Source organism: Anomaloglossus baeobatrachus, chromosome 12 (genome assembly GCF_048569485.1).
Source record: "Anomaloglossus baeobatrachus isolate aAnoBae1 chromosome 12, aAnoBae1.hap1, whole genome shotgun sequence".
In the NCBI taxonomy this organism is placed as follows: domain Eukaryota; kingdom Metazoa; phylum Chordata; class Amphibia; order Anura; family Aromobatidae; genus Anomaloglossus; species Anomaloglossus baeobatrachus.
The window spans coordinates 47,341,923-47,361,950 of NC_134364.1; the positions used below are offsets into that span (position 1 = coordinate 47,341,923).

At 50.4% G+C, this 20,028-nt stretch overlaps 1 protein-coding gene across 1 annotated transcript; it reads left to right on the top strand.

Moving 5' to 3' along the window:
• The first annotated feature begins 1,374 nt into the window (after positions 1 to 1,374).
• On the top strand, positions 1,375 to 13,510 carry TIMM9 (translocase of inner mitochondrial membrane 9). Its single transcript, XM_075329667.1, has 4 exons — positions 1,375 to 1,452; positions 4,565 to 4,630; positions 5,734 to 5,829; positions 13,053 to 13,510. Exons 2-4 carry the CDS (start codon positions 4,592 to 4,594, stop codon positions 13,185 to 13,187), a joined length of 270 nt encoding a protein of 89 aa, XP_075185782.1. The 5' UTR covers positions 1,375 to 1,452; positions 4,565 to 4,591; the 3' UTR covers positions 13,188 to 13,510.
• The last annotated feature ends 6,518 nt before the right edge of the window (positions 13,511 to 20,028 follow it).

Sequence of the window (20,028 nt, forward strand, 5' to 3'; positions counted from 1 at the left end):
AGTTACGAGTACTGAGCACCCGAGCATGGTAGTGCCCGCTCATCACTAGCTACGAGTACTGAGCACCTGAGCATGGTAGTGCTCGCTCATCACTAGTTACGAGTACTGAGCACCTGAACATGGTAGTGCTCGCTCATCACTAGTTACGAGTACTGAGCACCCGAGCATGGTAGTGCCCGCTCATCACTAGTTACGAGTACTGAGCACCGGAGCATGGTAGTGCCCGCTCATCACTAGCTACGAGTACTGAGCACCCGAGCATGGTAGTGCTCACTCATCACTAGTTACAAGTACTGAGCACCCGAGCATGGTAGTGCCCGCTGATCAGTAGTTACGAGTACTGAGCACCTGAGCATGGTAGTGCCCGCTGATCACTAGTTACGAGTACTGAGCACCTGAGCATGGTAGTGCCCACTCATCACTAGTTATGAGTACTGAGCACTTGAGCATAGTAGTGCTCACTCATCATTAGTTACCAGTACAGAGCACCCGAGCATGGTAGTGCCCGCTCATCACTAGTTCCGAGTACTGAGCACCTGAACATGGTAGTGCCCACTCATCACTAGTTACGAGTACTGAGCACCTGAACATGGTAGTGCTCGCTCATCACTAGTTACGAGTACTGAGCACCCGAGCATGGTAGTGCCCGCTCATCACTAGTTACGAGTACTGAGCTCCTGAGCATGGTAGTGCCCGCTCATCACTAGTTACGAGTACCGAGCACCTGAGCATGGTAGTGCTCGCTCATCACTAGTTCCGAGTACTGAGCACCTGAGCATGGTAGTGCTCGCTCATCACTAGTTACGAGTACTGAGCACCCGAGCATGATAGTGCCCGCTCATCACTAGTTACGAGTACTGAGCACCTGAGCATGGTAGTGCTCGCTCATCACTAGTTACGAGTACTGAGCACCCGAACATGGTAGTGCTCGCTCATCACTAGTTACGAGTACTGAGCACCCGAGCATGGTGTGTGTATATATATATATATATATATATATATATATATATATATATATATATATATATATATATATATATATATATATATATATATATATATATATATATATATATATATAATATATATAATATATATAATGTATAGATATGTACACGAACACACACATATCACTAGGAACTTAAAATAGACGCTTTTGTTCCTTCCGGAAGGTTAATGGTGATGCAATAGATCGTCCAGAAAGCCGGTAGTAAATCTAACTGACGTTTCAAAGTTAAACTTTCTACAGAAAAAATAAGTAAAGAATCGTCCTAGTAAATGGATAGCAGTTGGGGAGATAGAACAAGTGACGTTATAGGGAGGTTGGCTATTTTTATTTTTATAACAAGCTCCGTAATGAGCCGGTGTTTCTGTGTGACGAATCTGCAGTGGAATAATCACTGTCGCCCCGCCCACGTGTTCCTCCTAGAAGACGAGGAGATCTGCGGGGAGGTCAGTGATTACCGGGGGGGCTTGGTGAAGGCTTGTGCATCTCTGCTCGGTGACAATAGGGGGCGCCAGCAGGCTGCTCCGTGATGTGCCTGTAGTATGTCAGTGCTGTGTCCTTGCCGCATGTGGTTTGTAGGTCACGTGTTCCCTGGAGCTGGCAGCTTGTGCCTGCACTGCAGGACCATTCATAGTGTGCCCTCTGCTTCATGGACTCCTGAGGAGGCTGTCACCTGCATCTGTGGATGAGCTGCAGTACCTGTAACGGCCACAGCAGTATGTGGCGCTGTGTACGGGTCAGCAGTGAGGGGGCGTCTGCTGCAGCATGGCGGACACCAGCTGACCTCCACTGATCAATGATTGATAGTCAACAATAAGGAGAACCTTGCCTTCTTAAAGGACTATTCCCTAGATGGTAGATAATGTGCAGATCTGGGGAGAATGGGGCATTTGTAACCCCCGGGCTCTGTCTCTGTAACCCCCTGACTCTGTCTCTGTAACCCCTGGGGACCTCTGTAACCCCCTGACTCTGACTCTGTAACCCTGTGGGCCTCTGAGTCCCATTTTAGCTGGTGTGGAGCGGCACATTCTCTATCTCTGCTCCATTCGTTGTCTGAGACTGCCAGAGAAAGCGGAGTACAGCGGTCGGCTATTTCCAACATTTACAATAAATGGCGCAGAGAGCGAGCATGTGCAGCTCCAGCGCATTCCCAGGTTCCTGTTCGCAGATCCCGGCAGTGGGGCCCCCAGCGATCAGGAAGTTATCCCCTTCTTCTGGTTAGAGGATAACTTTGTATATTATTAACTCTTCCAGCCATCATTGAACCTGTGTGGTTGTGACTCCCGTCGATCATCTGAATGAATTCTGGAAATACTCTGGTAATCACTGCATTGCTTACAATCCTGCCCATGGATATCATGCCATATCAGAACCTGGTGCAAATCCTGCTGACAGGTTCTCTTTTTAAACTTCTTCTACAAAACCTCATTTATACTCCTCTTTTAGATTCAATCCTGTTTTAAGAAAAAAAAAAAAAAAATATGTATGTGTGTGTGTGTGTGTGTGTGTGTGTATAGCTCATAGAATGTAGCGTTAGAAGGGACCTCCAGGGCCATTGGGTCCAACCCCCTGCGAGTGCGGGTTTTCCTAAATCATCCCAGCTATGTTTATCTAGCTTCAGCTTGAAGATTTCCATTAATGGAGAGCTCACCACCTCCCGCGGTAGCCTGTTCCACTCCCTGACTGCCCTCACCACCTCCCGCGGTAGCCTGTTCCACTCCCTGACTGCCCTCACCACCTCCCGCGGTAGCCTGTTCCACACCCTGACTGCCCTCACCACCTCCTGCAGTAGCCTGTTCCACTCCCTGACTGCCCTCACCACCTCCCGCAGTAGCCTGTTCCACTCCCTGACCGCCTTCACTACCTCCCGCAGTAGCCTGTTCCACTCCCTGACTGCCCTCACCACCTCCTGCAGTAGCCTGTTCCACTCCCTGACCGCCCTCACCACCTCCTGCAGTAGCCTGTTCCACTCCCTGACCGCCCTCACCACCTCCCGCAGTACCTGTTCCACTCCCTGACCGCCCTCACCACCTCCCGCGGTAGCCTGTTCCACTCTCTGACTGCCCTCACCACCTCCTGCAGTAGCCTGTTCCGCTCTCTGACTGACCTCACCACCTCCCGCAGTAGCCTGTTCCACTCCCTGACTGCCCTCACCACCTCCCGCGGTAGCCTGTTCCACTCCCTGACTGCCCTCACCACCTCCCGCGGTAGCCTGTTCCGCTCTCTGACTGCCCTCACCACCTCCTGCAGTAGCCTGTTCCGCTCTCTGACTGACCTCACCACCTCCCGCAGTAGCCTGTTCCACTCCCTGACTGCCCTCACCACCTCCCGCGGTAGCCTGTTCCACTCCCTGACTGCCCTCACCACCTCCCGCGGTAGCCTGTTCCGCTCTCTGACTGACCTCACCACCTCCCGCGGTACCTGTTCCACTCCCTGACTGCCCTCACTACCTCCCGCGGTAGCCTGTTCCACTGCCTGACTGCCCTCACTACCTCCCGCGGTAGCCTGTTCCACTACCTGACTGCCGTCACCACCTCCCGCGGTAGCCTGTTCCACTACCTGACTGCCGTCACCACCTCCCGCGGTAGCCTGTTCCACTACCTGACTGCCATCACCACCTCCCGCGGTAGCCTGTTCCACTGCCTGACTGCCCTCACTACCACCCGCAGTAGCCTGTTCCACTCCCTGACTGCCCTCACCACCTCCCGCGGTCGCCTGTTCCGCACACACATCACATATATGATGTTTAATAGGACATTAAAGGTTTATTCCTGATCCAGTGGATAGGGGCTAACCCATTGATCGCTGGGCATCCGACCCCTGGGACCACCCGCTGTCTCAGTTCCTCTGGATCTTGGGATCTGCATTGGTCAGACATTTCTGGAGTATCCTGGCCTCCATAATATGGGAAGTCCTCTTTTCTCCAGGTGGATTTCGGGCTTTTACAGCAATAGCGCCTGTACCCTACATCACTGTGATCTGAGATCACAATAGAGCCTGATAATAATGTAAATTTGTATGGTTTGTGGGGTAAGTCATGGAAGGGCGTAACATTCCCTAAATACATAGCCTCGGATGAGCTGCATCAGGCACCCCACTAGTCCCAATAGTTTCTTCTGGCTGCAGCTTGTGTGTCACTGCGCCACAATGGTCCCCATATAGACTTCTGAAAAGAGATCAAAGTGCCTGATTGCAAAGCAGATTGTCCTGTGGTAAGATGCCGACCTGTGAAAGCTTTGGTGACCCATGTCACACACATTGTACCACTCCCAGGTTACACCAAAGGGTGACAGAATCCCTTCATTGTGGTGGGGTCTCTCCTGATGTTACCTATGAGCAGCTATAATGATGAATAACCTTTGTGCCATATTCAAGGTCACCCATGTAAATAAACAGCATTTGAGATCAGCCCTTTATCCTCACATCTGTGACCTTTTTCCATACGTAATTGATTTCTAACACCTCACATTTTGCATTTACCTCTTGGATGTATATTTGTTGCTTGCACTTATGGTACATTAGTCTGTGGATATCTGATTTCTTCTCTTGTATTTTCAGGTGACTGATTTATAAAGTCTAGGAGACATGGCAGCTCAGATCACAGAATCGGACCAAATTAAACAGGTAATTGGGTCCATCTCGATAAAGGGGATGTCCACTACTGTGCACTGATGGCCTTTAACACTAGAAGTCCAAGGAATTTCAAGCTCCATAGGGTTCCAATGGTAGAAATGTTAAATGACCCCTCTCTGGGACTTCTAGTGTTAAGTTGGTGGTCAATAGCAGACCAGTGAGGGGGTATACCCGGCACCGCTATGGATCAGCTGTAATGAGGTACTGCAGTGGTAGGAGGGCACCGCTGCTCCGTCACACGGTGTATCCACCATTGCTGGGTACTGCTACCAGCTCCTACCGACATGGCTCCGCAGCTGCCACTAAAGTCTACATCTGGCTGATGGTAATGACAGATAATTGGATGTATAGGTAAGAGATTAAACAGAGGAGCGCATGTGAAGGATTTACGGGATGACTGTAACGTGACAGGATTAGAAGCCACTCACCTGATGTGGTTGTGCAGACCTTGCACAACCATGGTATAGGGCGTACGTCTAGTAATAGTTGCACTGCCAGGACGTTAACCCGAGGTGTCCATCTGGAAGATCGAAATCCGTAGGAACCGGTCATGTGACTGACCACCGGGGATAGTGCACGCCGCTGGTGCTGATTGTGATAAAACCTCCGCTGAGAAGCAGCTCCTGCCGTGAGTCCCACAAGGGATCCAAGGAGTAAAAGTATCACGGTCTGGGGGAGCGCTAAGGAGACCACACTGGTATAAAAATGTTTGTAGATTTATTTCTTAACATGCCACAATGCGTTTCGATATACATTCTCTTCATCAGGTGGATCCACCTGATGAAGATAGTGTATATCGAAACGCGTTGTGACACGTTAAGAAATAAAACTACAAAAACTTTTATACCAGTGTGGTCTCCTTAGCGCTCCCCCAGACCGTGATACTTTTACTCCTTAGATAATTGGATGTGTCAGAGACAGGACCCTGCATATATGGCCTCACAGCCGCTTTAAAGGGGCGGCCGTCCGTTGTACCCCTTGGCAGTGGGCTCAGGAAAACCCCTGATGATTTTCACATACAAGTGAAGTCAATTTAACTGGTGTGAGCCCGAAGTTCAGACATTATTTTTTTCTCTCTCCCCTTTTCTTTGCAGTTTAAAGAATTTCTTGGGACTTATAATAAACTGACAGAGAATTGCTTCCTGGACTGTGTGAAGGATTTTACTACCCGGGAGGTTAAGCCTGAAGAGGTAAGCCTGCGTCCTCCGTATAGATGATGCAGCGGTGCGGTGCTTGTATATCAGAATATACATAGAGTTGTGCACTCACTCCAATTTGTACATTTTTAGAGGTGCTAGTGTGGGGATATAGCAACCCCTGGAATATAAATATAACACTGCACACTCCCTATTTAGCAAAAAGTTGCAAGAGACCGTTTTGCATGAAAAAGACTAACCTATAGTTTATTTACAACTGCAATAATGGAGATTCTTTTTTGACGTTTCGGTCCTCCTGGACCTTGGTCACAATAAATCACTAATTTGCATGTAATCATACATAACAGGATCAAATGTGGAGATCTGTTAAGGGGTACTTCACACACAGCGAGATCGCTACTGAGATCGCTGCTGAGTCACAGTTTTTGTGACCTCATTAGCGATCTCGCTGTGTGTGACACTGAGCAGTGATCTGGCCCCTGCTGTGAGATCGCTGCTCGTTACACACAGCCCTGGTTCGTTTTTTTTATTGCTGCTCTCCCGCTGATAAGCACACATCGCTGTGTGTGACAGCGAGAGAGCGGCGAAATGAAGCGAGCAGGGAGCAGGAGCCGGTGTCTGACAGCCTGCGGTAAGCTGTAACAAAGGTAAACATTGGGTAACCAAGGTGGTTACCCGATATTTACCTTCATTACCAGCCTCCGCAGCTCTCACGCTGCCAGTGCCTGCTCCCTGCACACACAGCTAAGCGGTGTGCGCTGGTAACTAAGGTAAACATCGGGTAACCATACCCGATGTTTACCTTAGTTACCAGTGTCCGCAGCTTCCAGACGCCGGCTCCGTGCAAGCGCAGCGTCGCTTGCACGTCGCTGCTGGCTGGTCACTGGTCGCTGGTGAGATCTGCCTGTTTGACAGCTCACCAGCGACCATGTAGCGACGCAGCAGTGATCCTGACCAGGTCAGATCGCTGGTGGGATCGCTGCTGCGTCGCTAAAGTGTGACAGTACCCTAAGGGGTACTTTGCACGCTGCAACATCGCAAGCCGATGCTGAGCGCGATAGTCCCCGCCCCCGTCACAACTGCGATATCCTTGTGATAGCTGCCGTCGCGAACATTATCGCTACGGCAGCTTCACATGGACTCACCTGTCCTGGGACGTCGCTCTGGCCGGCGACCCGCCTCCTTATTAAGGGGCGGGTCGTACGGCATCACTGCGCCGTCACACGGCAGGCGGCCAATAGGGGCGGAGATGAGCGGGATGTAAACATCCCGCCCACCTTCTCCCTTACGCATATCCTACGGGAGCCGCGGTGACGCAGGTAGATGTTCCTCGCTCCTGCGGCTTCACCCACAGCGATGTGTGCTGCTGCTGGAACGAGGAACAACATCGGACCATCGCGTCAGCGTAATTATGGATTACACCGACGCTGCACCGATGATACGATTACGACGCTTTTGCGCTCGTTAATCGTATCATCTAGGTTTTACACACTACAATGTCGCCTGCGACGCAGGAAATGTGTCACTTTCAATTTGACCCCACCGACATCGCACCTGCGATGTCGTAGTGTGCAAAGTACCCCTAAGGGTACCTTCACACTTAGCGATGCAGCAGCGATCCGACCAGCGATCTGACCTGGTCAGGATCGCTGCTGCATCGCTACATGGTCGCTGGTGAGCTGTCAAACAGGCAGATCTCACCAGCGACCAGTGAACAGCCCCCAGCCAGCAGCGACGTGCAAGCGACGCTGCGCTTGCACGGAGCTGCCGTCTGGAAGCTGCGGAGACTGGTAACTAAGGTAAACATCGGGTATGGTTACCCGATGTTTACATTAGTTACCAGCGCACAGCTGTGTGTGCAGGGAGCAGGGAGCCGCGCACACTGAGCGCTGGCTCCTTGCTCTCCTACCATAGCTACAGTACACATCGGGTTAATTAACCCGATGTGTAATGCAGCTACATGTTCAGAGAGCAGGGAGCCGCGCACACTGCTTAGCGCTGGCTCCTTGCTCTCCTAGCTGCTGTACACATCGGGTTAATTAACCCGATGTGTACAGCAGCTACATGTGCAGAGAGCCGGAGCCGGCAGCACAGGCAGCGTGAGAGCTGCAGAGGCTCGTAACTAAGGTAAATATCGGGTAACCACCTTGGTTACCCGATGTTTATCTTGGATACAGCTTACCTCAGCTGTCAGATGCCGGCTCCTGCTCCCTGCTCGCTTCATTTGTCGCTCTCTCGCTGTCACACACAGCGATCTGTGTGTCACAGCGGGAGAGCGGCTTTGAAGAAAACGAACCAGGGCTGTGTGTAACGAGCAGCGATCTCGCAGCAGGGGCCAGATCGCTGCTCATTGTCACACACAGCGAGATCGCTAATGAGGTCACTGCTGCGTCACAAAAAGCGTGACTCAGCAGCGATCTCGGCAGCGAGCTCGCTGTGTGTGAAGCACCCCTAAGTCTCTTTAGTGTTGGCACTTGGCTGTTTGAAATAAAGCCAATTATGATATACAGTAAGTACTAGATTGCACTAGGATTAATTCAAATGTATCAGGTTGTGGGGTGTAGTCACACCTCCTTTTGTAGCAAACCATTTTGCGGTCACAATTGTTTTGCCTGCCAGTCCTCCAGAGCACACAGCCACAAATCCGGAGGACTGGCAGGCAGAACAAGCAGGACTGCAAAATGGTTTGCCACAAAGGTGTGACTACACCCCACAACCTGATACATTTGAATTAATCCCAGTGGAATCATGTACTTATATCCTAATTGGCTTTATTTCAAACAGCCAAGTGACCACAGGAGAGAGACTTAAGGCCCAGTCACACACAGCGACTTACCAGCGATCCCGAAAACGATGCGACCTGATAGGGATTGCAGGTAAGTCGCTGGGAGGTCGCAGGTGAGATGTCACACAGTCAGATCTTACCAGCGATGCAGGAACAATACAGGTCGCAGTAGTGACCTGTATAACGATCTCAGCAGTCACTGTGACCCTGTCACACAGTGTCAAACACAGCGATGTGTCCTGCACAGCAGGACATCGCCTTTGAAGAAAATGACCTGGACCATTCAGCAACGACTAGAGATCTCACAGCAGGGGCCTGATCGCTGGTAGATGTCACACATAACGAGATCGCTAATGGGATCGCTACTGCGTCACAGAAACGGTGACTCAGCAGCGATCTTGCTAGCGATCTCGTTATGTGTGACGGTACCGTAAGGCCCAGTCACATACAGCGACTTAACAGCGATCCCGTCAATGATACGACCTAAGGATCGCTGGTAAGTCGCTGGTGAGATGTCACACAGTCAGACTTTACCAACGACGCAGTAAGGCTACTTTCACACATCAGTTTTATTCCATCAGGCACAATCTGGAAAAAAAACGGATAAAACGGATCCGGCGCCGGATCCGTTTTATCCCCATTGATTAGTATTAGCGCTGGATTGTGCCTGATGGCCTTGCGTTGCATCCGGCTTATGCCGGGATCCGTCGTAATTGGCTAATGCGGCGGCCAGATGGAACGTCTCTTGTAACGTTTTTTGTCTCTGGCAAAAAACCGCACTGCGCCGAATCTGGCGCGATATGGCGTAATGTGGCAAAAAAATAGATGCGGCCGCCGGATCCGGTTTTGTAAACTGAGCATGCTCCAATGTATTGCAAAAAAACGGACGAAACTGATGCAAAAACGGATGCGCCAGATCCGTTTTTTGACGGATCAGGTATACCGGATCCGTCAAAAAAAGGATCCGGCGCATCCGTTTTTGCATATTCTGCGCCGGATTGTGCCTGATGCCAAAAAACTGATGTGAGAAAGTAGCTTAACGATGAGCGACTTGTATAACGATCTCGGCTGGCGTTGGGACCCTGTCACACAGCAGCTAGTGTGACGATTCAGACCTCGAATAGGGGCGTAGTGTTTGAAGATGTCAACGAGGTCGTTGGTAGGCGTCAAACACAGCGATGCATCCTGCCCAGCAGGACATCGCCTTTGAAGAAAATGGTCCAGGACATTCGGTAACTACTAGCGATCTCACAGCAGGGGCCTGATCGCTGGTAGGTGTCACACATAACGAGATCGCTGGCAAGATCACTGGTGTGTCACAGAAACAGTGACTCAGCAACTATCTCGTTAGCAATCTCGTTGTGTGTGATCTTTAACAGATCTCCACATTTGATCCTGTTATGCATGATTACATACAAATTAACGATTTATTGTGACGAAGGTCCAGGAGGACCGAAACGTCAAAAAAGAACCTCAATTATCGCTGTTGTACATAAACTGTGTTAATTTTGCATGAATAAAGACTGTCTCTTGCAACATTTTGCCAAATAAGGATTGTGCAGCACTTGTATATGTCATAGAAGCAATAACCAGGCTGCTTCAGAGCATCTATAGTGACTTGTATACTGCAGGTCATCCTCTTTAATTTTCAATGGTCTCTGAGCTGGTGAGTGGAGACAAGCTGCTCTGATGGCTCCCATACACAGCACACACGAGGGATTCCTCTTCTCTTGACCCTATGTAATGTACCGTATTTTTCGCTTTATAAGACGCACCCCCAAATTTGGTGAAGGAAAAGAGAATTTTTTTTTTTTTTTTTTAATGTTAAATGGGGTCCATCTTATAATGCCAGTGTCCCTCTAACAAATCATATAGGGTATATGTCCCTCATAGACCCCCATCCTAAAATTAGCCCCCTTAATCTGGATATGGCCCCCTTATATTGAATATAGCCCCCTTGTGATGGCACACGTTCCCCTGTGCTGCCCTATGGCCCCCTATGGATTGCACACGTTCCCCTGTGCTGCCTATGGATTGCATACATTCCCCTGTGCTGCCTATGGTCCCCTATGGATTGCACACGTTCCCCTGTGTTAGATAACGCCCCCATGCTGCTGCCCATGGCCCCTATAGATCGCACAAGTCCCCCTGTGTTAGATATCGCTCCCATGGTGCTGCCCATGGCCCCTATATAGATCGCACAAGTCCCCCTGTGTTAGATATCGCCCCCATGCTGCTGCCCATGGCCCCTATAGATCGCACAAGTCCCCCTGTGTTAGATATCGCTCCCATAGTGCTGCCCATGGCCCCTATATAGATCGCACAGGTCCCCCTGTGTTAGATATCACCCCCATAGTGCTGCCCATGGCCCCTATATAGATCGCACAAGTCCCCCTGTTAGATATCGCCCCCATGGTGCTGCTCATAGTAAAATAAAACCCTCTTTCCTTACCTCCTCCAGCGCTGATCTCCCTCCGTGCTTCTGTTCCTCCACTTCCTGGTTCTCAGTGCGGTCATGTGATCGGCACAGCAGAGTGATCTCATCTCTGCGTGCCTGATCACAGTGGAAGCAGGGACACCGGGGAGAAACGCTGGAGGGGGTAAGTAAAACTTTTTTATTTTAGAATGAGCAGCAGCCTGGGGGCCAAATCTAACACAGGGGGGGCATGTGCCATCACAGGGGGGCGCAGGCTCATATAATATGCACCGCTCCCCAGCCCATCACTGCGTGCGATTTCAGCACCATTGGAGATGGACAGCGGCTGTGCACATTATATGAGCGGGAGCAGGAGATCAAACGCTGCAGCCCACAGCGTTCCCCTGCCCCCAACACAGCGCTCCCACCTCCCCTGGTCCCTGCAGTGTACATATATACACCCCCCCCCCCCCGTATATTCGGCTTATAAGATGCACCCCCTACTTCCCCCAAAATTCGGGGGAACAAAAGTGCGTCTTATAAAGCGAAAAATACGGTATATTGAACATCTTTGAAGACATTAATGATACTAAGCAGTGTAGCTGTAAATCCAGCAGTGGATTGAGATAAAACACTTACTAGAAAGCATCTACATGGGCCTGCATATGTTCTTATTCACATATACTTTGGATTAATTGTTGAAACAGCAACCATTTACCGTATTTTTCGGACTATAAGACGCATTTTTCCCCCAAATGTTGGGGGAAAGTGGGGGGTGCGTTTTATAGTCTGAATGTAGGGCTGCGGGGAATGAGGGTGCTGCGATGGAGCGGGTCATCGGGGGCACGAGCAGGCTGCAGCAGCCTGCCGTGACCACGTGGGTCCGCTCATTGCATATGCACGCCCATCTCTCAGCGCTAAAGCCGGCACCGACAGGTGGGCGGGGGGTGCGCGCATAGTAAACAGCCAGCCGTGATCACCCCTGGCAACTACAGCCTGGAGTGATCATGTGCAGCTATATTCACTGCCCCCCGTTCATAATCATCAGCGCGGGGGGCAGTGAATCAGTATAATCACCGTTCCCCTGCAGCACCACGATCTCCTCCTGTCTGTGCCGGCCACGGCTGTGTGGAGACTAGCGGTGCTCACATCGATGACGTCATCGCTGTGCGCACGTGTCCACGCGCAGCCGCCGCCGGCACAGACAGGAGGACATTGCGATGCTGCAGGGATCGTGGCCGGCTGCACACTCCTGCGGCGCTGCTGCCGGCACATACATGAGGAGGAGCGATGCTGCCTGGAGCGAGGAAAGGTGAGTATGAACGTTTTAATTTTTTTTTTTTTTTTTGTGTGCCACAGGATGCAGGACATATAGCAGGATGGATGGGGGTATATAGCAGGATTGATGGGGGTATATAGCAGGATGGGGGTATATAGCAGGATGGGAGCACATACCAGGATGGGGGTATATAGTAGGATGGGGGTATATACCAGGATGGGAGCACAAACCAGGATGGGGGTATATACCAGGATGGGAGCACAAACCAGGATGGGGGTATATAGCAGGATGGGAGCACATACCAGGATGGGGGTATATAGCAGGATGCGGCCATATGCCAGGATAGCGTATATAGCAGGACAGGATGCAGCCATATGCCGGGATGAGATATATAGCATGATGCAGCCGTATACCAGGATGAGGGACATATATATATATATGTATGGCAGGAGGATCATTACCAGGATGGGGTACCTTAGTAGAGAATTTGGAGACATTACCCCCATAACAGTGTCGGCAACAGATCCTCGCCCCATAACAGTGTCATGACCACATTTTTTGCTTAAAAATTTTTTTTCCTATTTTCCTTCTCTAAAACCAGGGTGCGTCTTATAGTCCGAAAAATACGGTAACAAGCTATTTGTCCAAGTTGGTGCACTTGTCAAATTCTAAGAGGAATAATCCCTTTTATTGCAGAAATTACCTCTTAAACTGTAAATATTCATGCCTTTATGATTTTGATTTGAACCATTCACTTGCATTTGGACTTTCTCCAGATTACGTGCTCGGAGCACTGTCTACAGAAGTATCTGAAAATGACACAGAGGATATCCATGAGATTTCAAGAGTATCACATACAACAGAACGAGGCCTTGGCCGCCAAAGCCGGACTCCTTGGCCAGCCACGATAAGAATTAAGTGGAGACCACTGACCGAGGACCTATCAGTCCAGCGAACAACGTGCTGTGCTGTCCAGAAAAGAAGGCTCTGAAGACGGGTGGTGCCGGTCTCCTCCTAGCAGAGCCTGGGCACTGAGGAATGACTGACATCGGAACAGACTGGTCATGGGAGGCAATCGCAGATTGTGCGTCCTAACGAGTGTCCTCCATTAGACATTCTGAACACTTTTCTAATAAGAATCCGCTATCATTATAATGACGGAAAAACAGATGCCTTGTTTCTCTTCTTGAAGATGTGACAGAGGATTAAGCTGAAGATGTTCCAGTGAAATAAAATTGATTGTAATGATAAATTGTTGAATATCCCATTTTATAATGATTGTAGAAACCGCACCACCCCTGATCATGGGTTGTCTGGTACTGTAGCTCCACTCCATTCACTTTAACAGGGCTGAGTTATCTTACCAGATCCATAACTGGGCAGGTACTCTATCTACAGTGGCTGCGGAAAGTATTCAGACCCCTTTACATTTTTCACTCTGTTTCATTGCAGCCATTTGGGAAAATCAAAAAAGTTCATTTTTTTTCTCATTAATTTACACTCTGCACCCCATCTGGACAGAAAAAAAAATGTAGAGATTTTTGCAAATGTATTGAACAAGAAAAACTGAAATATTACATGGTAATAAGTATTCAGACCCTTTGCTCAGTATTGAGTAGACGCACCCTTTTGAGCTAGTACAGCCATGAGTCTTCAGGGGATCCTGGATTTGGGGATCCTCAGCCATTCTTCCTTGCAGATCCTCTCCCATAGCGTCAGGTTGGATGGTGACCGTTAGTGGACAGCCATTTTCAGGTCTCTCCAGAGATGCTCAATTGGGTTTAGGTCAGGGCTCTTGCTAGGTCGGTCAAGAATGGTCAGAGTTGTTCTGAAGCCTCTCCTTTGTTATTTTAGCTGTGTGCTTAGGGTCATTGTCTTGTTGGAAGGTGAACCTTTGGCCAACTCTGAGGTCGAGAGCACTCTGGAAGAGGTTTTCTTCCAGGATATCTCTGTACTTGGCCGCATTCATCTTTCCTTCAATTGCAACCAGTCGTTCTGTCCCTGCAGCTGAAAAACACTTCCATAGCATGATGCTGCCACCACGTTTCACTGTGGGGATTGTATTGGACAGGTGATTAGCAGTGTCTGGTTTTCTCCACACATAACGCTTAGAATTATCACCAAAAAGTTCTATTTCTGTCTCATCAGACCAGAGAATCTTATTTCTCATAGTCTGGGATTCCTTCATGTGATTTTTTTTTTTTTTTTTGGAAACTCTATGCGGGCTTTCATATGTCTTGCACTGAGGAGAGGCTTCCATCAGGCCACTCTACCATAAAGGCCAGACTGGTGGAGGGCTGCAGTGATAGTTGACTCTCTCCCATCTCCCTACTGTATCTCTAGAGCTCAGCCACAGTGATCTTGAGGTTCTTCTTTACCTCACACACCAAGGCTCTTCTCCCACGATTGCTCAGTTTGACTGGACGGCAAGGTCTAAGAAGAGTTCTGGTGGTCCCAAACCTCTTCCATTTAAGGATTATGGAGGCCACTGTGCTCTTAGGAACCTTGAGTAGTGCAGAAATTCTTTTCTAACCTTGGCCAGATCGGTGCCTTGCTACAATTCTGTCTCTGAGCTCCTTGGGCAGTTCCTTTTGACCTCATGATTCTCATTTGGCCTGCCATGTACTGTGAGCTGTGAGGTCTTATACAGTTAGGTCCAGAAATATTTGGACAGTGACACAATTTTCGCGAGTTGGGCTCTGCATGCCACCACATTGGATTTGAAATGAAACCTCTACAACAGAATTCAAGTGCAGATTGTAACGTTTAATTTGAAGGTTTGAACAAAAATATCTGATAGAAATTGTAGGAATTGTACACATTTCTTTACAAACACTCCACATTTTAGGAGGTCAAAAGTAATTGGACAAATAAACCAAACCCAAACAAAATATTTTTATTTTCAATATTTTGTTGCGAATCCTTTGGAGGCAATCACTGCCTTAAGTCTGGAACCCATGGACATCACCAAACGCTGGGTTTCCTCCTTCTTAATGCTTTGCCAGGCCTTTACAGCCGCAGCCTTCAGGTCTTGCTTGTTTGTGGGTCTTTCCGTCTTAAGTCTGGATTTGAGCAAGTGAAATGCATGCTCAATTGGGTTAAGATCTGGTGATTGACTTGGCCATTGCAGAATGTTCCACTTTTTTGCACTCATGAACTCCTGGGTAGCTTTGGCTGTATGCTTGGGGTCATTGTCCATCTGTACTATGAAGCGCCGTCCGATCAACTTTGCGTCATTTGGCTGAATCTGGGCTGAAAGTATATCCCGGTACACTTCAGAATTCATCCGGCTACTCTGGTCTGCTGTTATGTCATCAATAAACACAAGTGACCCAGTGCCATTGAAAGCCATGCATGCCCATGCCATCACGTTGCCTCCACCATGTTTTACAGAGGATGTGGTGTGCCTTGGATCATGTGCCGTTCCCTTTCTTCTCCAAACTTTTTTCTTCCCATCATTCTGGTACAGGTTGATCTTTGTCTCATCTGTCCATAGAATACTTTTCCAGAACTGAGCTGGCTTCATGAGGTGTTTTTCAGCAAATTTAACTCTGGCCTGTCTATTTTTGGAATTGATGAATGGTTTGCATCTAGATGTGAACCCTTAGTATTTACTTTCATGGAGTCTTCTCTTTACTGTTGACTTAGAGACAGATACACCTACTTCACTGAGAGTGTTCTGGACTTCAGTTGATGTTGTGAACGGGTTCTTCTTCACCAAAGAAAGTATGCGGCGATCATCCACCACTGTTGTCATCCGTGGACGCCCAGGCCTTTTTGAGTTCCCAAGCTCACCAGTCAATTCCTTTTTCTTTATCGTTCCTATGGGAGACCCAGACATTGGATGTATAGCTTCTGCCTCCGGAGGACACACAAAGTACTACACTTAAAAGTGTAGCTCCTCCCTCTGAGCTTATACACCCCCTGGAGAACCAGATCTAGCCAGTTTATCGCTTTGTGTTCAGGAGGTCACATCCACACATGCATTCTCATCTGATTTTTCATTTTTGGAAAGAGTTTGAAGAAAAGCGGGTCCAAGCCTGGACCCCCGGCATGTCCCTTCTCACCCCACTGTGTCGGCGGTGCTGTTAAGGTTGATTCCAAGGCTGGAGCCTTACATGCCGTGCTCCTTCACCATCCCTCCGGGCTCTGGCTTGAAGTGGGAGCCAGCACGGTTCTCCATGCTTGGCAGGAGACCGGTCTCCATCCGCAGCCCTTCAGGATCCTGCTGGACCGGAGAACTTGCCCCCAGGGACTTGGAACCCTGCGTCTCAGCAAGCTAAGTACCTGAGGCGTTTATATATGGGGGTCCCTTGTACTTTATTGTTGGGGGAGAGTGTGCTGAGTGATTTTTGTGACATTTCCGGCGGGTTCTCTGGCTGTCGCCTGAGAACCGCGCCGATGGTGCCTGCGCGCCGGCCGCACCGCTGAAATTTAGGCCCTGGCTTCGCCGGAGGCCTACTTTCGGTTTCACTGCCCTCGCATGTCATTCATGCAGAGGGACAGTGCGGCTCCGCCCAGCAGCCGTTCTACACAGGGGAGAGACACTCCTCACTGAGTTAATGTCTCCTCCCCTGTAGGTCTCTTTGGCCCTCCAGATCCCGCTCTCAGAGTGAGTCCCGCCCCCTCTCTTCACTCCGGCGCCATTTTCTCAGCGTTCTTCCCTGCGATCAGCGCTGGCTGCAGCATCCCTGCTGAGGTGCTTGGGGGTCCGGGCTTTGGGATCTGGAGGGCACACAAACCGCTCCAGCGGTCTGGTAAGCCACAACCTCCAGTTGTGGACCTTCTGTATATACTCTCTGGGGGTCATTCTGGCAGAGCCCCCACTTCAGTAGCATGTCTCACACGAGGAGCAAGGCTCCAAAGCTGTATTCAGTATGCACTGCATGTAAGCTCCTACTGCCTGAACCGAGCACCTATCCACATTGTGATGCCTGCTCTAACCTGACGATGCCTCAGCCTGGAATCGCACCCCCAGTGGTCGCTCCGGCTCCTGTGGCTGAACCCCCGGCTTGGGTAGAATCCTTGTCCAGGTCTATCTCCCAGTCTTTTGCCGACTCCATGGGACAGCTGTCCAGGACTTTGCTGAACATGCATCAGCCCCCTTCACAGGGTGCCTCTGCTGCTAGGGCTCTCTCAGCGGAGCTCACAGAGGATTCATCATCTGGTCCCAGACCCCGTCCTCCTAACAAGAGACGCAGGGCTCCCTCTCCTTCCTCGTCCCGCGGCTCTGTTTCAGACGCTGACTCGCGGGACGAGGAGGATGCCTTTACAGGGGGCTCGGAGGCTAACTCCATGTGCCCCATTGATCTGTCAGAAAGTGACTCAGATGTTAGTGATTTGATTGCGTCCATTAATTCTGTATTGGATCTCAATCCGCCAGTATCAGAGGAGCAACCCTCTTTGGCAGAAAGGCACCAGTTTACCTCGCCTAAGAGGACAAAGAGTGTGTTCTTTAACCACTCCAGTTTTCAGGCCGCTGTGTCCAAGCCCAGGGCCTGTCCTGACAAACGCTTCCCAAAGCGTGGTTCTGATGACCGGTTTCCATTTCCACCTGAGGTAATCAAGGAGTGGGCTCATTCACCAAAAGCCTAGACACAGGAGAGTCTACCATCAGCCCGGACCGTTGTGTCGGTGGCTGACGGCACCTCACTTAAGGATTCCACTAACCGCCAGGTCGACCTTCTGGCCAAATCTGTATATGAGGCGGCAGGGGCCTCGTTCTCCCCAACTTTTGCAGCAGTGTGGGCTCTCAAAGCCATCTCTGCTTCTCTAGAGGAGATGCATTCCCTCGCCAGGGAATCTATGCCCGAAATGGTTACCTTAACTTCCCAAGCTTCAGCTTTTTCATCCTATGCCATGTCTGCCATGCTGGAGGCTTCTCACCGCACTGCGGTGGCTTCGGCTAATTCCCTCGCTATCCGCAGGATCCTGTGGCTTCGAGAGTGGAAGGCAGATGCTTCCTCAAAGAAGTTCCTTGCTGGACTCCCTTTTGCTGGGTCCAGGCTGTTCGGTGAACAGCTGGATGAAATTATTAAGGAGGCTACTGGCGGGAAGAGTACTTCCATGCCACAAACCAAAACCAGGAAACCTGTCCAGGGTAGGAATCAGTCGAGGTTTCGTTCCTCCAACTGGTCGTCCTCTAAGCCCTCGGCCTCGTCCACTAATTCAGCCAAGGACCAAAAATCCAGCTGGCGCACAAAAGCGCGTCCACAGAAGACCGCAGGAGCTGCTGCCACTAAGGCAGCCTTCTCTTGACTATCTGTCCGCGCCAGCAACGTCCTTAGTCGGTGGCAGGCTCTCCCACTTTGGCGACGTGTGGTTTCAACACGTCTCCGATCAGTGGGTGCGGGATATCTCCCACGGCTACAGGATAGAATTCTCATCCAGCCGCCAAACAGATTTTTTCTGTCAACTCCCCCCTGCTCCAAGGCCGCCGCCTTCTCTCAGGCCGTGGCATCCTTGCAGGCCAACGGAGTAATTGTACCAGTTCCCGCCCGGGAACGGTTCAGAGGTTTCTACTCAAATCTCTTCCTAGTCCCCAAAAAGGACTGTTCCTTCCGGCCCATCCTGGATCTCAAGCTTCTCAACAAGCATGTTCAGGTGCGGCATTTTCGCATGGAGTCTCTGCGATCAGTCATTGCCTCAATGACCCAAGGGGATTTCCTGGCATCCATCGACATCAGAGATGCCTATCTGCATGTGCCAATTGCAGTTTCACACCAGCGTTGGCTACGTTTTGCAATCTGAGAGGAACATTTCCAATTCGTGGCTCTCCCCTTCGGGTTAGCCACGGCCCCTCGGGTATTCACCAAGGTCATGGCAGCAGTAATTGCGGTTCTGCACCTCCAAGGGTTGGCAGTGATTCCTTACCTGGACGACCTTCTAGTCAAGGCTTCATCCAGCGGAGACTGTCAGCGGAGTGTCTCGCTCACTCTCGCCACTCTAGCCCAATTCAGGTGGCTTGTCAATCTGCCCAAATCCACTCTGACTCCGACCCAGAGGCTCACGTATCTAGGGATGCAGTTCGAGACTCTGCCGGCGCTTGTGAAGCTGCCCTTAGTCAAACAGCAGTCCCTCCAACTGGCGGTGCGCTCTCTGCTGAGGCCCCGCCGTTATTCCATCAGGCACCTGATGCAGGTGCTGGGTCAGATGGTGGCGTCAATGGAGGCTGTTCCCTTTGCCCAGTTCCATCTGCGTCCTCTGCAGCTGGACATTCTCCGCTGTTGGGACAACAGAAAACAGTAGAGAGGGGTAGTATTGCTGCGCCACAAATCACTCATGAGAATCAGATTCATTTTCTTTTTCCACAGCTTTATACTATCCGCTGTTGGGACAAGCAGCCTTCCTCCTTGCACAGGCTAGTGGCTCTGTCGCCACAGACCAGGAGCTCTCTTCAGTGGTGGCTTCGGCCCCTCTCTCTGTCTCAGGGGCGCTCCTTCCTGGCCCCGTCCTGGGTGATCCTCACCACGGATGCCAGTCTATCCGGCTGGGGAGCGGTATGTCTCCACCACCGAGCGCAGGGCACTTGGACTCCGTCCGAGTCAGCCCTCTCGATCAATGTGCTGGAAACCAGAGCTGTGCTTCTAGCTCTCCTAGCCTTTCACCACCTGTTGGCGGGCAAGCACATCCGAGTCCAGTCAGACAACGCGACAGCGGTTGCCTACATCAATCACCAAGGCGGGACACGCAGCCGCCTGGCAATGTTGGAGGTTCAACGCATCCTTCAATGGACGGAGGACTCCAAGTCCA